The sequence below is a fragment of the Varroa destructor genome, unplaced genomic scaffold (assembly GCF_002443255.2).
Source record: "Varroa destructor unplaced genomic scaffold, Vdes_3.0 BEIS01000003.1, whole genome shotgun sequence".
In the NCBI taxonomy this organism is placed as follows: Eukaryota; Metazoa; Arthropoda; class Arachnida; order Mesostigmata; family Varroidae; genus Varroa; species Varroa destructor.
The window spans coordinates 37,438,857-37,457,611 of record NW_019211456.1 but is presented as its reverse complement, the minus strand read 5'-3'; the positions used below and the strand labels follow the sequence as shown (position 1 = coordinate 37,457,611).

General features: G+C 39.8%; 2 protein-coding genes and 1 long non-coding RNA gene across 15 annotated transcripts in view; 1 reads left to right on the top strand and 2 right to left on the bottom strand.

Annotated features, from left to right (window-relative positions):
• Window positions 1-1,301: 1,301 nt before the first annotated feature.
• On the bottom strand, window positions 1,302-5,523 carry LOC111248346 (putative ATP-dependent RNA helicase DDX6). 2 transcript variants are annotated; one of them, XM_022800532.2, is made up of 3 exons: window positions 5,377-5,523; window positions 4,879-4,951; window positions 1,302-4,051 (listed from the first exon to the last, which is right to left on the bottom strand). In XM_022800532.2, exons 2-3 carry the CDS (start codon window positions 4,924-4,926, stop codon window positions 2,777-2,779), a joined length of 1,323 nt encoding a protein of 440 aa, XP_022656267.1. In that variant the 5' UTR covers window positions 4,927-4,951; window positions 5,377-5,523; the 3' UTR covers window positions 1,302-2,776. The 2 variants fall into 2 exon arrangements, with proteins under 2 accessions (XP_022656267.1, XP_022656269.1); XM_022800534.2 differs by lacking the exon at window positions 5,377-5,523 and adding an exon at window positions 5,244-5,315.
• Window positions 5,524-6,492: 969 nt separating this feature from the next.
• LOC111248345 (uncharacterized) overlaps window positions 6,493-18,755 on the top strand; it is a 25,919-nt gene continuing 13,656 nt past the window's right edge. For 2 of the 12 annotated variants that reach the window (XR_015323384.1, XR_015323386.1), the window contains exons 1-7: window positions 6,499-6,664; window positions 9,998-10,660; window positions 11,791-12,020; window positions 12,298-12,438; window positions 12,794-13,090; window positions 13,499-14,864; window positions 16,556-16,620. Coding sequence is in view for 5 of the 12 variants with exons in the window: in XM_086983121.1 (XP_086839247.1) it covers window positions 11,811-12,020; window positions 12,298-12,438; window positions 12,794-13,090; window positions 13,499-14,502; window positions 16,740-16,863 (1,776 nt within the window). In the remaining 7 variants the exon portion in view is untranslated. Of the gene's footprint in view, window positions 6,665-9,997; window positions 10,661-10,693; window positions 11,026-11,790; window positions 12,021-12,297; window positions 12,439-12,793; window positions 13,091-13,498; window positions 14,865-16,555; window positions 16,621-16,739; window positions 16,935-18,755 lie in introns of those variants that run through there. The other 10 variants (XR_015323383.1, XR_015323388.1, XM_086983125.1 and 7 more) reach the window with 9 other exon arrangements.
• The window catches only part of LOC147756905 (uncharacterized), an 8,206-nt gene continuing 1,965 nt past the window's right edge, over window positions 12,515-18,755 (bottom strand). The window contains exon 2 of the long non-coding RNA XR_015323392.1: window positions 12,515-17,420. This is a non-coding gene — a long non-coding RNA (uncharacterized LOC147756905). The remainder of the gene's footprint in view (window positions 17,421-18,755) is intronic.

Below are 18,755 nucleotides of genomic sequence, written 5' to 3'. Positions count from 1 at the left end.
AATCCAACTGTTTTCTCTAGCCGAGATAAAGGTTATTCAACTCTGTTTAGTCGATAATCTAGGTAGTATGTTTTGTTTGCGATATGCAAGTACTAAACTTTGGACACGTGGTGGTCCGGAGAGCGGGTGTAGACTTCATTTCGTGTTAAAGCTCACCCTCTGACGCAGTGATTGACGCCAATACCAGAACATTCATTTGTACATCTGTGTACGTTCGCATAAAATCTTTGTATCAGTGTTCATATCTAGTAGCCGTCGTCAACACATGGCTGAACAATTGTTTCCAATATGCGCCAGAACTCAAGTTCCATTAAGAAAGATACTATTTAGCTAGAAGTGCGAGTGTTATTTCACAAAAAAGCGATCAGTTCAACTTGAAGCCTGTTGACAACGTCTGCCACTGTACATTTACACTGATGGTGATTATCATCACTATAAACAGACAAGTACACTTCCTGCAGCACTCTATGATCGCTTCTAATCACGAGAAATCGTACTATTAAACAGCAGAACACCAAAGTTTTCGGGTGACAGCATCGTATTGTTGTCCGTATTCTGCGTCGGAGGCAAAACCTGAAACGAAGAAGGACTGGTGCTACCCGTTGCCTTCGCCCCGTTTTTGTGCATGAAGACGCCGCTTTATGGATATAAAAATCTGGGTTATTTGAATTTAGCTCTCCTATATAACACAAGGAGAACGCTCAGGACAGGAAATCCTTGCACACGAAATTCAGTGAGCCTAAAAAAAGCATTCTTAAAGCCGTTTATAACCGTTTAGTTATGGTTTCGGCAACACTCGTTTTATGCACGGGGTTAACAATTCGATTAAACCTAAACATTGGCCTATGAAGTATGAAGTACTTAGTCGGCCCAATTATTTAAGGTGTACTTTATATATTTAAGGTAAGCAGTAGATCTCTCCACGTTATCAAAAATCGAGGGATGTACAGTGAAATTTCTTTTGCATTGATGAGAAAGGCAACAATTGATTAGCCCGTTAAGAGGTATTATAAAAAGATCAACGTGTGTTGCCTTGCCAAGTTCTTCGTATTGTTTGACAACTCGGTGATCAGCGCGGAACGGCAATTGTAACAAAACAAAAACAACTAACTGAACTTCAATGCAAACTTTTCAACAGCGAATTCAAACCGTAAAGTTCGTAACATTGTGATATTGACTAGGTAGTTATTTTTTTTACACAAACAAATGTCAATCAGTTCTGCCGACACTGCATGGGCACGCCTATCTGCTTTTAGATTATTAATAGAAAGACCTATTCACATATGAAAATAGTCGAACAATTCCCGGTACACACTGACTTCTTTATTTGTTCTGCCAACGAGCTCGATTTTTTTGCGTAATAGCTTTCTTTTTTTAGCTGTTTCCCATCGCGTTAGCTTGAACTCTTTCTAGAATGTGTCGTTCATATTTCTGTTAATAGACAAAAGTTGTGTAAACACCGTTAAACGTAAATAACAGCCACGTGACAGATCGATATATGTATGAATACATTTCACGTAATTCTCTGCTCGTCATAATCGACCAGGTAATCGTTCGCGACACGAAATAGTCGAAGTTTGTCGTGTTTCTCAAATTCAATTTGTGTCACTGTGGTGGAAATCGAATTTTCGTAATAGTCGTCTGCTTGTTCTTTCAGCGTCTGCTTTGTTGTTATCTTCGACATCGATATGACGCGATTGTGTACTACGTCTCTTGTGCGCTGATGTTCTTTTAGTTATTTGTAGACTACTCATCTGTTCGTAATAGTAAATTTAATTGTTTCTTTTTAATTATGGTTATTGGTGTTAGTAATAGTGTTTTTCGTTTCAATGTTTTCGTCGAATTGATATCGCTTTCGTTTTCTTTTTACATCAATACCCGAATGGAGATGCGAGGCAGATCAAATAGTTAGCGTCGTGTATCAATATTCAACCTTCAAATACGCAATAGACTAATTTACAATTAGATCATACGACCCTTATCATTATTGTTATCATCAAATCACCCCACGCACGCCATTTTACCAGAAAGGCCCGTCACAAAACGAAGCGGTTTAGTGAAAAGCCTCTTCGTTGTATCGGTACATTACGAAAACAGGGTAGGGATAAGGGATCGCGAAACTCAAATCTATAGACGAAGGTTAACCTCGGACGCTCAAACAAAATCCGTGCGTTCTTACAAATTATAACGTGTTTATAGCATTGCGTTAATTCGCTGTAGAAGAGTAATCGAAGCCTCGAACATTTTAGATTGGCTCTCGGTTTTAACTATCCTTCTACTTATGTCTTATTGTAGTTTTTGCTGTTATTGGTTCTGATAGAATCCCTGTTATCGGCTTGCTCTATATATATATATATATATATGGATTATATTGATTGCAGATCATCGTCGTCGTCGTCGTCGTTGTTACTGTTGCTGTTGTTTACTCTATGTTTGCTCCGTGGCTTATTATATATATATATATATATATATATATATATATATATATATATATATATAGCAAATGTATATTAATATATAGATCGGTATATGTATATAAGTACATGTATATTTATATAGAGTAAAGTTTTGTTGGGTTATGTTTGTGGTCCTCCGACAACTAGCGTAGAACAGGTACAATTGCTGCATGACGTGACAGGGCTAAGAGACAATTGGTAATTGACTGGACACACGGATGTAGAAAAGGGCTCTCATACCATGAAAAATCATAAATGTCCTGGAACCCCTACCAGCCCTAAATGTTGTTGATGTTATTTTCTCAAAGTAACCTCAGCGTCTACATCGTGTCAAGCTGCGAGTCCACTGAATCGAGGTGCGATTCCGCCACGTATAGTTTGGTGTCAATCTGCTTCGGTATAGGTTCAATCCTAGTGTTGAGTTCGCGTTCGACCATGACAAGGTTGTCACGGTCCTTCTCAGTGATGAGGTTTACGGCGATACCCAGGTGGCCGAATCGACCAGATCGGCCGATACGATGCAGATACGTCTCTGTATGGTGTGGAAAGTCAAAGTTGATAACGACGTTCACTCCCTGAACATCAACACCGCGGGTGATCAGATCGGTGCAAACGAGGTTACGACATTGACCTTCACGAAAGTCGTGGAAAACTCGATTGCGGTGTTGTTGCTGCATCTTCGAATGAATATAATAGCATGAATAACCCAAATCAGTGATCTTCTTCGCCAGCAGCTCGACGCGCTGCTGTGAATTACAAAAGATAATCGCCTGGTTGATTCGCAGCCTCGAGAATAACGTGTTCAGGCAATGGACCTTTTGGCTCTCATGGACGTACGCATAGTATTGAGTGACACCTTTGAGGGTTAACTCGGTCATCTTATTGATAATTTTACAATCTTTGCTGCAGTACTTCTTAACGAACGACTGCACCTCCATCGGGAACGTTGCCGAGAACAGAAGAATTTGCTTGCGCTTCGGCAGTAGCTCCATCAATTCTTCGGTCGCCTGTAGGAAGCCTTTTGATAGCATCTTGTCAGCCTCATCAAGCACAACCTTATCAATATTGTCGCAACAGATGTCATTGTGTTTGAGAATATCGAGGGCACGGCCCGGGGTAGCTACCAGCACATGTGCACCATGATGTGCCCGTTTTACATCGTCCTGTACAAGGTTACCACCAATTAACACACCGACTTTAACGAGGGTATGTTTTGCTAATTGCAAACATACTTTAGCCGTCTGCAAAGCCAGCTCACGGGTTGGGACCAAAATTAGAGCCTGTATGCTGTCCATTTTGTCATCTATCGCATTAAGTACTGGAATACTGTATGCACCAGTTTTACCAGTTCCGTTCTTTGCTCTGGCTAGCACGTCTCGGCCCATTTTTGCCATAGGGATAGCCTCTTCCTGAATAGGCGAAGGTTCCTCCCAACCCATTTCAAAAATGCCCATTAGAAGCTCACGTTTTAAACAAAAGTCCTCATAAGATGTGCCTTTCGTGTCGGTAACGTCTGTAGTCCGTACGCGACGATCCTTTGGGGGTACCTTCAGGCCTTTACGCCAGTCCCCATCTTCGATTTGTAGAGCCTTCATCTAGAAAAAAATTCTCATGTTCAATCATCGCTTACGTACCAACTTATTCATTCAATCAGCATAATTCAAAGACAACAGCATGTCTATCATACGTATTGAGGCAGACACGCTGTGGCCGTGACTAGCATTATCGCGCATTCTTATCGGTAGGCCCTTTCATAGGACGAAGCAGTGTTTTGTTATTAATGTATAAACACGAAGTTAATACGTCAAAAAACATCTAATAGATAACACTACGCTGACATTCAGCCTGAAACAGTTGAATGGCCTACTATTTTGGTGACTGTTCTACGATTTACATTTAACGCCTAGGCCAAATTTAATGAACTATTCTCTGTTCCAACGTAAAATTTGTTCTGAAATATTGTCGATATTGAAACGTACCTTGTGAATACCAGTGTCTGTATTAGACTTATCTATTCCACCTTCTTTACATACATAGTGCTCGTTACTCATGCAATCAACTGAATGCGGCGAGACTTCGAATCACCAAGAAAACGCTAGCATATATGTACACATGACAATGTGAAGCTCTCACATTGTTAAGGGTCACACTTAAGGTCAATATAATACTCGGCCGACAGGACTTGCTATTCAGTGGCCTACACGGCTGAGTCACTTAGACATTGCTAGATAACCATTGCTCACACATCACTAACCTCGTTTCTTCAGGCTTCACCATTAACTACTACGCATGTTAAGTAATTTACTAATATATTAATGAAGTAATGTAAATAACAAAAAGGACAAAAACACAGCAGGAAAATATCGCTTCATTACCAAAAACCGTTAGAGGATACTCGAAATAAAGATAAATTTCAACTTACATTGCTCTCGTCAATAATATTTGAAGTGGGTGTAACTTCAACAACCATTTTGATCTATGATTGATGTAGAACACTGAAAATTCGATGCACAAAATACCTCATTAGCCACAGCAAATCAGCTACACAGTTTAGCTTACGTGGTTTACGCACACAGAAACCTACTATCCATCAACTAGATACGGCAAACAAACGATAAAATCGATAACTTAAGTCTTTTCTAATATTTCTGCGGAGTCGTACCGGAACCACGTGGCAATCGATAAAAGCTAGAGAAAATCTAAACCAAAAAGCTATCGGCAAATTACACAGAACAATTGCATAGATAAACAGATTCACTGAACGTCAAATAAGGAAGTAGATCTTACACCACAATCACCGTATTGATTCAACGTCAGATCGCTGATTCACCAAACGACTATAATAGGTAGCTATGCACAGGGTCCGCAGGCTCCTCTGACTGAATAGCCAATTATTGAATATTGGCATGGATTAACTTACCGTCTTGCTGCGTTCACGTTTGAAGCCTAAAGACAAATGGCTGATGTAGTAGCGCAATCGCAAGCCGAGGCCCCGAATGGACGCCAAAAACGTCTCAAAATAGAAAGGGAATTAGGATGCAGGCAGGCTATCCAACGTCTGCAACGCATGCAGACGTGTCGCACACGTAAAGGGAACGTATGCGCAGCGCGATCTAACAATCACATGTGACCAGAACATACAGCCAGTAGTTGCACGGGACAAAGAAACATAATAGAATCCACGGCGTTGGGTCCTTCCTACGGCTCGTGGGTTCTAGTAACGTCAACAAGACGACAACGCAACGTCACTCAATTGAGATACACTAGCAATAAGAGGCTCTCTCTGCGTTAACGAAATTTCGATGTATGAATCAAATTGTGAATACACCGCCGCAACAGGCCCCTCATAGATGGAATGCGTCGTAGAAGTATGACAACTAAGCAAAGCAAAATTACATTTGCCAACGTCGTCCGCTCAGAGTACCAATGAAACGAAAAATGGCCTCTACATATCTATCCTTTACAGCTAGGGCGTTCGACAAGAGCGCTTAATCGCTTACTGACTGAATCCAGCCATCGATGGTAATGGACAAGCAATAAGACAGAAATATTAGGAAAATCGATAAGAGATCTCAACAAGAAGCAACATCGAGATTAGTCTAGAGGTAATAACGAAGCGAATCCTGCACGTACATATCGAATATGTGTAGAATTGCGTAGAGCTGAAATCGGAGGCAAGTCATACAGAGTCGCAAGAAAGGTTGGAGTGGGTATTATGTGGTGAAATAAGAACGTTCCTGCAAATAGTTTAGGGGACAACAAGCATTAGGAGTGTACAGAAGAAGGAATATAGGATGCGTTAGAAGTTGTTGAAGGAGCTACTGTACGTAAGGACTAGGCGAGAAACGCGGGTCTATAATAAATTCATCACTACTGATCTTTGTGGAATCCATGAAGGTTACTGCAGCGTTAGCGGCACAGGGTTAGTATGGAACTTGCCGAAAACCAATTAAATCTTGGCGCCTGAAGGCGCCAGCTACATTGAGCCGTAAGCCCATGTGTGGTAGGGTAAAATTACCGATCGCGACAAAAGCCTTGACGATGTTTAGGTATTCTGCTTACGACTGCAATCATTGTTCTAGGTACATAAAGACGCTTAGTTATAACGCGAATCAGCATCTGCAGTAGTTAATTCCGGTTTAATTTATTGCACATGGTCACAGAGCACCGCGTTTTGGGCATTCCACTTTGTAAACTAGCATGAACAGGTAGGTGAAGTTGTTAGGCAATAAGGTACCAGGGGTGCGAGAAGTGGCAGTTAGATTTAGTACTGATATATCCGTATATCACCACTAGGTTCAACTGTTGTCAAAATCATCCCTTGAAACCGTAACTTTAAGGTGACTGTCCTGGTGAGCTAAAAGCGATGATCCATCTCAGGGCTTTGCACTGGACGATTCGCGTGGTATTATTCATCTATGGGCTGAAGAAGATAGGAGAAAATACGAGTAAATAGCAACCAAAGTAAACGTACACAAACGTTCACACTTAAGTGGTTGGGCAAAAAGCGTCCGACTAAAACTCCACCATTAATTCCCTAGTATACAAAGGTCACTCATGTCAGTCACAACTATGCTAACTCTAAACGACTAAAAAACTAAAAACAAGAACCAGGCCAAAAGTACACCCGACCCATTTGTGTAGCACAGAATACCAACAAGTACTTATCCAGCTATACCTGTCAATACTGTCTATTAATCCGCTTCCGAAAACGAATCGTCTAGAGAAATAGAAATAGTCCTTAAGGTATTCTGATGGAAGTCCTTGGCACCTGTTATATTTGTTCAGACTTTAGATTAGGCTTGAAAATGAAGATTGCTATAAATCAGACGAGGCACATTTTGGCATTCTCAATAATAAATGATTTAATAACAGGTCTCCCATATTCACCTCGATAGATTTACTATTCGATGCATCATACTTCGACAATACTAGTCTTGGCGGAAGTTATTAGACTGTTACCAGCGAATCCGCCAGTCTCGACATATTTTGCCGTTAGTGGGTAAAATTTCGTAGTAGCTACTTTGATTTTCTAAAAATAGTAGATTGAATTTACTCTAGGGAAAAAAAGTGAGGAAAGGGAAACAGGGAGAAAATACCATTTCTTTCTCGAAGATCTATGCTCAGAGGTCAAGTTTTTGTTCCTCGAAGATCACAATGCTGTGAAAATTAATCGAAAATTTGCAAATACATTAGCCATAAGGAAACCATGGTACGTGAATGGTGCAAACAGTTGGAGAATAAAAATTAGCGACGAGGTAACCAGGTGTAAGAGTTCGAAGGAGAGGAATGCATTGCCTTAGTCGAGGCGGTTTTTTACGATAGCATAACGTAGAAACTAATGGGCTTTATTTCACATGTTATGTCTAACATGACTTATAACTCAAACCCTGAAAACGCGGAAGCTGCTTAGACATAGCTGCCCTGTGAATTGACCCCAGGCCTGTTGGAAGTGTGCGTGGCGTATATAGTTACCATAGACAAGGCATGGACGAGGAAGTGGCATTGCCCTGGGAAGATGTGAGATTAGGCGATAGTGTTAAGTAGGTTCGAACGTAAGGTAACGGCAGTGATTACAATGGATATCAGAGGCACCTGCTACTACGGGATACTCCCCGAAAATGAAACAAAGATTATGGCCCGCTATATCGAGGTTCACAAGAGACACTCATGGGTCGTTAACACGGCAATCGAAGACGTGTAGTCTGCATATTTGGCGACAACTCAAAACCTCATAGCTGTGCTGTATATGAAGTAACAATAACCAACGTTGGCTTCAACTTGTTTATTCTCGTAATTTGAGTCTATGGAACACGGGGCTTTCTATGCGTTAAAAAAGACAACTGGTGGACAAGCGGATGAAAGGTATATGGCTATACAGAAGCTACCAGAGCGCTGGGGAAAATACCTCTAACACATTAAAAATTATCATTCTAGCCCAAGTCGTTTGCCGGATTCACTTGTAAAAGCCTAATATATTTGCTAAGATTTCTTTATCAGGTTGGTTAAAATTTTTGAACTCACTATATGTTTGCGATACTTAAAAATATTCTTGGATCATACTATAGTTCTTTGAAAGAATTGCATATGAAAGGTAACCCGTATATTCACCTAGTTTAGGCCATATTGAAGTGAAAAAAGTATAATAGTGCATCGCAGATTTTACGCTCCATTGTTTATCTCGGCTTAAATGGCACAAAGATATTACCGAAATATCGTAGATAATAATTATTTCCAGTCTCAATTACCGATTGTACGCTCGACCATTTCGGTTTTTTTTTCACATGTAGTACTACATAAAGCGTCGATCTACAATGATGCTATTATAAGGAGACAACAGTCGTCTTCTCTAATGCTGTTTTTAGAAACCAAATGTATTGTTGTACTCAAAAAACTATATCTTCAAAACCCAGTGAACGGATGGCTATAGAAAAACTGTAAACACAAATAGGCAAAGACCAGTAGGCAAGCATAGTCAAGGAAAAAGAAGGAGTACGCAGCATATTCGTTAGATTTTTATGCTGAAATCTTTGTAGTTTCAACTTGTAGCAGACGAATGGGTCCTTACACGGGAACTTCCAGACCCGCAGAACTAATGATTACAAGACCTGAGCTACTATATGTGTGCCAGTTCAGATTCCCATTATCAAGCCCGTGGCTAACCCATGTAAAAGAATATACCTAGATGTAGCCTGTGTTCTGAGCACACAGACTACGCTGCCGCACTCGAGCATTGCAGAATTACGTTCCCCCAAGCAACAGACGATTCATAAAAGAAAAAGTGAACGGCTGACGATTTTCCGTTTATCTGAACCATATCTATCGCACTTAGACTGATGAGTCCGGCCAACATCGCTACTAACCATATTCCTAGTTTTCGCGTTTTGTCTTGTTGTTAACTTACGTCGGGAAATACATATACCACTGAAGGGTTTATCAACAAATTACGGACAACCAACATATTGTTTTCTTGCCTTCACAAGGATATACCTAGAGGTTGATGATTTTCAAAGAGCACGATTGTCGGTGTCGGTATTAAGTTCCGCAAATCATACAATTGCATGGCTTACTTGGAATCATCCTGCGCGCACTAGCAATGCAAGAAAATCTCATTAACTAATTTCGTAGGACTTAGGTCACCATTTTTTTTCGACTTGAGGAATTTTACTCACGAACAAAGAATGTAATGAAATAAAGTATACAAACCATTTGAGATACGGTTCCAAGCAAACTAATAGTGCCTTTATAGTCCTGCTTTAACGGTGTTCCTTTAGAATTATTATCTAGATATGAATTGGATTTTCATCTTGAGCGGAACATTACAACGTTAACAGAAGTATACCGATAGTTCACCTTAGCATTAAGCACTCATAGCTTGTGTCATGCTTGCCAATACTGGTTCATTTGGGGTTTCCGCGCAACCCTATTGAATCCAAGTTTTTGTCCTCCAGCTTTCGTCGTCGTAATTGCTCCGCAACCACCATATATAGCTACGGCCAGCAGCGACTCCAGCGCCATTCTACCTTCCTTTCTCGTTTTAGGTCTTCTGATCGGTATTCGTCGGCCTGTCTGTTTGCGCGCACGCATAGTGTAACCAGGGGAGAGGACCGACTCTCAGAGATAGCCTGTGTATCGCTGATCCTCAACTTCAGCAAGAAATACCTTAGCGCTGAGGACTGGTTGTTTTAACGTCCGATACGTTCTATATGCTCGAGCCGGCGCGTGCTCAGATTTCAAACTCCTTGAAATGGCTCATACGCCGCTTACACAGCCCTCTCCCTTACATTGAGCGGTTCGGTGTCGACCCTGCGCGCCTGAAATGGTTCTCTGTGTAATATTATCATCCTCTCGCTCGCGAGACGGCGGGTGCGCTGTGCTCGTACGAAAACACAATGTTACAGCCACCATCTCCCATCCATATCACCAGCAGTGCGTTAACAAAATCATCAGGTTAGTCGTGTTGAAGTGCAGGCGGACCGTGAGCCATGACCCAGTGTTTTCGGCAAGGACGCGTCTGAGTGGACGGTTCGGTGGAAAACGCGCCCATTTTTAGACAGAAACGGATACGGAGCAATACCAATAGACGAAATTAGAATTGTCTCAAATGAGCTTTCGTTATGAAGTTGTTGTTCGATTCAGTACATCGACGGGCTTGGCCAATACAGAATAGCAGACGTAATAGGAAACCAGCTAATTGATTTCAAGTGAGTGTTTTACAGGTGCATGTTTTCTCCATTGAACATTGCATGCTTAGCGTTATTTTAAGCGGCACTGAGGTATAGAAACGGGAAAGAGAGAGGCAGAGAGAGAAAGAGAGAACACAAATGTGTATGATGTCATATGCAGCAGGGGCGATCTTTAATTCTTGTCAGACGAAAAGGTAGTACACAAAAGGTACCAGATGGCCTTATTTTTCAATATAAAGAACAGTGGAACCTCTATATGTGGTCTGGTTTGTTCCGTCGCTTGGCTAGCCTAGACTAGGAGAAAATCGATCTGATTGTGCGATTATTCTTACCCAAGCCGGGGCTAGTTGATTCTATCTAACTCGAAATATGTTCTTAAATAGGTTAGTTTATGTATTACACTAAATGTGTTTAATAAACTAAATGCTATCAGAGCTATTCCTTCTGTTCTTTTTTCAGTGAAAAAGGTTAGCGAAATCATTAAACGGATGGTTGTCACTCGTGGCAAAGATACCAAAAGCTCACAAAACGTGAACAGCTTGTTTTGAACCTGCTCTAATGATCTAAAGAAAGCCTACATGCTGTACTGGCTTTTTTTTTATATTCTAATCAAATGTAAAAACCTTATATTAACTTTATATACACACATTTTAACACCTTATATTAATAAATCCATCATGTTTTGTTTTAGTTCGATGTCTTCTCACTACACTGATTGCTACAAGTAAATAACTTTACGGGCGCATTTGTAGCCAGGGTTATTACATTTAGCGAAAGTTTGACTAGGCTATGGGGGTAAACATTGTGTTTAGAGAATCTGCGGGCATCGTACTCGTATTTTAGATTTGATGGTTCATCTAAGTTATCTATACACTTGTAGTATCTCTTGAACTCAAAATTAATAGCAAGGCAAGTCGTATATAATGCTACTTGCTTAGCTATGTGTATAATCATTGACAAAAGGCTGCACTCTCTGCTCATGGCCGCCATACGTCAAACAAACTATGCGCAAATAAAGAACGTTAAAGATAAACATTTACCAAACAACTAGGCGTACGTTTGCAGCAGCTGTCATAGCCTAATCATGTATAGTCAACAACAAATTGTTATAATATAATATATATAATGACATATTTTTTTTGCGGAAGTTGTAAGCCATCTGGATGACATGGCGACCCAAATTGCTCGTCGAGATGGTAGTCACACATTCCTACCGATCGTCCTGATGAAATCCCCAACGCAGACTCCAGTTGTGACTGACCCAGAGTCGACTTCTGTCGTTAAGGAAGAAATTCTCAGCCCCATTCCAGAAATCACCTTTATAAACGCAACTGATACGCACGAAGCAGCGGCGAAACTTGCACCGCAACCACAACAAGTAATTATATTGTTATTAATTACATTACATATATACATACGTATTGTAACCTCTATTTAAGACGTTAGTATTTCCTTTTAACTTCGAGCTTGATGGAGCGAAAATGTTTACCGCAGTCTAAAGTTCACGTCTTGTAGTGCGAGGAAGAGGAGAGGTCAACAATCGCTTACGTTGTGTTTTCCTGGAAAAATATTATATGAAACTTCGAACTACAATCCACTGAATAGTCTATTCCTAGTACTGTTTCAAAAATTATTATCATGTGTTCCCTTTCTAGATTCGCGTTATGGTCCAAATTCCTCCAGAGCGATCACGAAGTCCTCCGTCTACGGCACCAGAATTTTGCGTCGACACAACTAAAGCTATTTATCCAGGTCTTCATCTTGGAGCTACCTTCAGCAGCTACCAAGATTTAACTGTGAGCGTTTGTATAATAGATTGCGATCAGACTATTATCTAACCTAACCAAGACTATAATGATAAAATGATTTAGCTAAAAGGTAAATACAAATCGAATTTTATAATACATATATGCAGGTTTCTCCTTAGACATGTTTAGAATTTCCACTAAAAGATAATGACATGGATATATTGATTGAGAGCGTTGACCAAGAGGAACAAACGACTGAATGTAATTTAAAATATACACATTTTTGCGTTGCTAGGTGAATGTAGACCAAGCATGGATGAGTTTCAGATATCATAGTTAGTCCTCTTTCCCAACCAAAAATGCTAGCGTTTAAGCGTTTAGGTGTATTTGCCTTGCGTTCCAGAACCTCGTGGCTAAATTTCAGATGGCCAAGGGAGTCCATCTTTATGTTCGTTCCTCACGAAAGCTCTACCCTGCGTTAAACCATATGGGAGAAGTCATTCGTGACTATAACCACAGCCTGATCTTCGCCGAAGTGTACTACGCTTGCACCAGGGGTGGACGCCGCTTCGCGCGCCGAATCGGTGGAGATGCGGAATTTCGAAACTGTCCATTTAATATCAAAATTCGTCTAACCAGGGACGGCAAACATCTCTACATACGAGATATCTGCCCTGCACATAATCACGTCCTTGAAAGGGTGAGTCGATTTGACTATTTGTATGGAATTACTAAAGCTATAAAATGAAAATTGTATATAAAAAAATTTGCTAACTTTTTCAAATTTCCACAATAGACACACATACACGTAAAACGTTATCTATCGTTCTTTTAGCAGATTTATGTTGAAATAACTAGCTATGCTAGCAAGTAGGGCGGTCATCAATTACTAGTTGATGTTGTATCTACATGCTACACGACCAACGTTCTTAGCGTCTTACGTATAGAGCGTCAGCCCGCAAACCATGTTCTGGCATCACTCTCTTTTTGTTTAACATGCAATCCTCTTTTCCGTTTTGTGTATATGTATCTGTATTATTATGATATTATACATTACAAATATCCAAAGTTTTTCTGGTAAGCAATGAACACAGTGCGCTTTTTTTAGGGCGTTGTTCCTAGGCCTGTCACACACGCACCTCAAGCGCTGGACGATATTGGTCAACGACCTCGAATAAAAATCATGAAACCACCCTCTATTTTAACAAGGCATCCTATTATTCACACTCTTGTACGAGGGGAGTCTACATCAGACGTAAATGGCGCGTGTTCACGTCAGGTGATTCTCGTACCAACAACCAGCATACGTAGTCCTCTCACTGGTCAGATGGTCGTCCCTCTAACGGTTGCGCCTGCAGCAAAACCTACTGGACCTACAATGACATCAATTAGTGCAGCCACTCCCAGCAAGACCGCTGTTGTTGCAAGCGCAATTCGTACTCATGTATCGACAACAACGGTGCCCACTGATGCACGCACACGAATTCATGCTGCAGTGACTGCCATTCAAAACCTAGCTCCCGTGAGAGTAAAGGAGGAACCGAAGGACGTGGATGTAGGGAACAATGACTGTGCGAGCTGTGAGCCTGTGTATCAAGACACTCCATCGCAGGTAGACGACCAGGCATCGTATGTGTTTAAAACGGAGGCGACCGATGAAGTCGTTGAACAGAGTGTGTTCGACGCTGATACAGACTGCGTTATGGAATCAGAAGAGAAGATAGTCCCAGACGATGGCGAGTCCGTAGAAGACGATACAGCAAATGAGTTTTCAGCCGATCTCGACCTTGACGATGAGCAGACAGATGGATCTTCTGAGCTGGCCAAACGTCCGCGAATGACTCGCACCCTGCCATGCCCGGACGATCGTTTCGTTATGTCACGACAAAACATTCTCGATACGATGAAATTCTGCTGCGAATGCGGTACCCGCGTGTCTGAACGCTATTACACCGACAAACCGGACCGGTTAGCTGTGACATTGGTTTGCGAAGAGGGTCACACAGTGGACTGGATATTGCAGAAAATAATACGCAAAAAGATCCCATACCAGGTACGACTATCGGATTTCTTGCCGATGTCAAGTGTTCAAGCTGTCGACGCAGTTCAAAGGTGAAAGTCAAAAATAGTTACTTTTCTTCAAAACAAATCAGTACAACAACGCAAAGATGGTTGCGTCAAGCAGACGACAAGAATACTAATATTTATATAAGACACTCCTGTTTATATGACATGTACAAAGTAATATTAAAGCTCTACGATGGCGTAGTGCAATAATTAGCTACGAGCTTAGCAAACCAGTTTCAATTCAGTTGTATATACGCATTGCTGAAAATCCTCAAGAAGCTTCCTGCAGCCGGAAACGGGTGAATCCGTTAACGAAATGATAGTTATTATGTTCAAAGTGCTTTTCTGTGGCGCGCGTGATGTGTCTGTTCTCACCCCGGTATATTTTCCGATTGTGCTAACTTCAAGTAAGCAAATTCATAAAATATATTAGCATGGGTTTAGTGAGCATCGCTGAGGAATCCCGTATTTATGTGTCACAGGTTTACTCTTTATATGTATTGAACATCATAGGGAGACCTGCCACTGTAATGAAACATCATTCTTTCATGGTAAATCCTTTACATTTATCGCAAGCATAGGTATTCTCCAGGGACTCCATTCACCGTCCTAGCATGATGAAAAGACTGTTATGCAGTAACGCATCGTCGATATTCATGGTTAGATTAGAGTTTTTATTCGTAGAACATCTGTAGTAATATATATATATATATATATATATATATATATATATATATTGTGTGATACAATTACATATTTTGTTTCCAGCGAAGATAATATAACCAAAGGCTGTTTACGTGCTTGTTTTTGTACCATTTCATAGCAAATTAGGTTGACTAGCAGATGATATAACGCTATTGGCTCGTTAATTTATATTGCGGCAATGACAATGGGGTTAGCATTTAAAAATAAAAGTAAAGTATCGGTCCATTAAACTCATGCTACCTGAGTGAATACATCGCAGAAATGTTTGATTGTGTGTTTGTTAGTTTGCGTGGTATACGATCAGGTGTTGCGCAAACGTTCCAGGAATATCGTAGGTAACTTCTGCATTCTAAGTAACGATAGATCGACATTGAGAATCGGCAACGATGTCCCATTTAGACACAAGAATTACCTGTTATTCTGATCACAAAACCAAAAATGAAACCCAAGAATCTGTTCTTATTATTAACTTAATTCAATGCCGTACTATAAGCATATTTGCTTTAAAATAGGTCCATATTAATGCATCGCTATGTCTATGTATATCGAATCGTACCTAGGATCTCCTGGTTCTAACCTACAATAAATTTTATTTATAAGAAAAATAATGACATTGTTTTTTTGATCCGGTTGAAAATGATGCTGCACGGCTACGGTACACTAAAACTTCATATTCTACAGTTTCATATATACACAAATTGACGCATTTGTGTTGTAATTGAGGTGCCTGAACGTATCGGGGTCTCGCTGGCACAAACATGACTACTTGCATTATATATATCCATAGCGCACTTTGCTAAAAGGGCCTGATTTTTTTTTCATTTTACTATATCAATGGTATAGTACAAAAAGCTGCAAAACATGGTACTCTCGTCTCTGATCTTCACAAGCCCTTTCTAAGACGGATGTGTTTCTGATTTTTTTTGAACTATTGTCAGCTCAGTAGACAATTACTCAATCTCACACACAGCAAAACTGTCTTCTGTGCACCCTTCTCAGATAAATTCACCTTGGGTGTTGCACAGCACGCAGTCGATATGAAGATTTATGGAGGAATAGACTCCCCGAATCAAAAAACTTTCATATTACGTAGGCTGACAAATTTCAAGAAATGATGCTCCGAACCAAAGCTTAAATGATTTACTGCCAACTGTGCTCCCACGCATTTTGGGCAAAGCGATTCTCAATAAATGCTTTCTATGAAAAGCACTTGATCAAAGATGAAAATAGCGATCATGTATTTTATGCTCTGACTTTAGTGTCGTTTAAGTATGGAATACAAAATTTTCTATGGCGATTCCAATGATTAGTGACCCTGTGATCTACGGTTTTTTTAGTCTACAGATTTATCGATCGTCTCTCCTTTTTAATGTGCGAGCATTTTGATTTACAGAATGACAGAACGTCGATAGAAAAAGTGAAACCCATCTTTGCCAGGGAAAAGCTCATGGGCTCCCGGTAGGTTTAAGAGGCGCAATTTCTGACCACCTTTTTTTATTTAAGAACGTTGCGAACTTCGAAAAAGCACTTATTTTGTATTTCGCTTGTATTGTTTTTTTTTTTGTATTGTATTTAAGATTGCATGTCCCGCTGCTAATGCTGAAAGGAACGCCTCACCTAAACCCGCTGCTCTTAGAGAAAGTATTAATAAACTATTTCCGTTTTGTATTAGCCGTAGGCTACAAGGGGGTCAACTCTTAAAAAGATGTAATGCTGTTTACGTTGAATAAAACATTGTAATATACAATATATACTAACTTATATTGTGCACATGGAGGTCCTCTTGATTTTTACTTTGATTTTAATTAGCGGTACAATATGATGAAACCCCTGATATACTGGATTCGCAAGGTATCTTCTCTCTAGTGAACGAGATATTGTTCTATGCAGTTCTTTAACAATGCCTATTTCAATTAGGGCACGACGATAAGAAATCCTATGCTTCTAGGCCTCTACGTATCTGTACATATACGCTTTTATCATATCAAAAAAGCTCTAAGAATTACCGTACATTTTGTGTGTCGGCCTGATCTAACGAAAAACCACAACGGCTGAAATGACATATCTTCATGATTTTAACGCTGACTGTAATGACAATAAACTTTTTTAACTGGCTACTTCAACAGGGGGTAAAAGTTTGTGAAATTCAAATATAAAGATCACTTAGTTTTTCTTGCTATATTTAAAACAGACAAAATCACTTCTATAATGGTGTTGAATGTGGCACTTCCAATGTTGATTGGGTCAGGATGAGATGACTGAAATCGGACAGTAAGGATAATTGCAAGCAAGCGTTAACTTTGCTAAGCTTTGAGAAAGATTTAAGGCACCCACTCCAAAAGCTAACAGAATTGTGCTGGAACGTTCAGTACCCATACGTAATGCGGCACATGGGCTAGAAAAACCGAGTATTTATTTAAGCCCAAGCAATTAGCCAAGACTGTGCAGGTTTTGGAGCGCTATTTTTTGTGTACTTGCAGGTGGCTTTGCGAATGAGCTACATATATAATCATAAGGAAAAATAATAGGATGGGACAAGAGTCACTGTCTTGTCCAGGACCATTTGTTCCACCGTATATATAAATATATACTTCGAATAGATTTATCTATAATAATAATAGTGGTCGATTTGAGTATATCAGGTTTGATATACTCAAATCGACCATTATTTTTAACCAAGCAGAAGGATAAACATGTGTATATGGTGCAATAAGGTACAACAAAACGTTTGTCGAAAAAGGCGCGATAAATTTTCTGAAAAGGCGTTCGCTTATGAACGCGAGGATTGTGTTTTTTTATATGTATATATTATAATACTGTACATAACACGTTAGTGTAATACAACTGAATACAAAATCAAGTGAATAATATATTAGTAATCCTGTTTTTGTTATCTTATGTATATATATATATATATATATATATATATATATATATATATATATATATATATATAGCAAATTCTACTAATTATTGACTAGATTGAATATAAAAATTGCATTTCGATGTCTGAGCATGATTCCAATTGAGTTAGGTAACTACTAATATTCTATAATATAACATAACTTTTGAAGCACTAAATTAATTGCCCATATATCAACACGCGACAGCGGGCGAATCAGCTTTCTAACTTTGAAGCTACCGGAACGACTACTAATCGTTGTCTTAATGTTATTTAAAAATAATTCTAGATGTTCTACAAGTTTTCTATATTTTACACAGCAAGGCATGCGAGATAAGTTTGCTGTTGATACTACTATAAGTTAAAGCACTTCCAAACACAAAGTGTCTCGTCGATTATCATTAAGAAATACTATAGAATAATTGTAACGTAATCACAACGTGGGATGGTGATTGCGAAGTTCAACAACATCTCATGTAATGTAAACCTTAGTATTAATGCTAGTTGATCTTTACGTTTGCTATACCTTGGAGAAAGAGCGGGTCGACACACATGAAAAACGTACTTTCTCTTCAATAAAAACGGGGAGGTTAAACAACACACTTTTTAGACCTGACAACAGATAGGAAGCCTTCGCTATCCTCTCGACAACAGCTTCCTATGCCCCACGGTGTTGACATCTCAATACGAG

Bases quoted from the DNA above. Each gene is read 5' to 3' on its own strand.
- LOC111248346 (XM_022800532.2), bottom strand. From the start codon at position 4,926: ATGGTTGTTGAAGTTACACCCACTTCAAATATTATTGACGAGAGCAAT. The intron at 4,052-4,878 runs GTAAGTTGAAAT...ATTTTTTTCTAG, and splicing joins ATATTATTGACGAGAGCAAT to ATGAAGGCTCTACAAATCGA.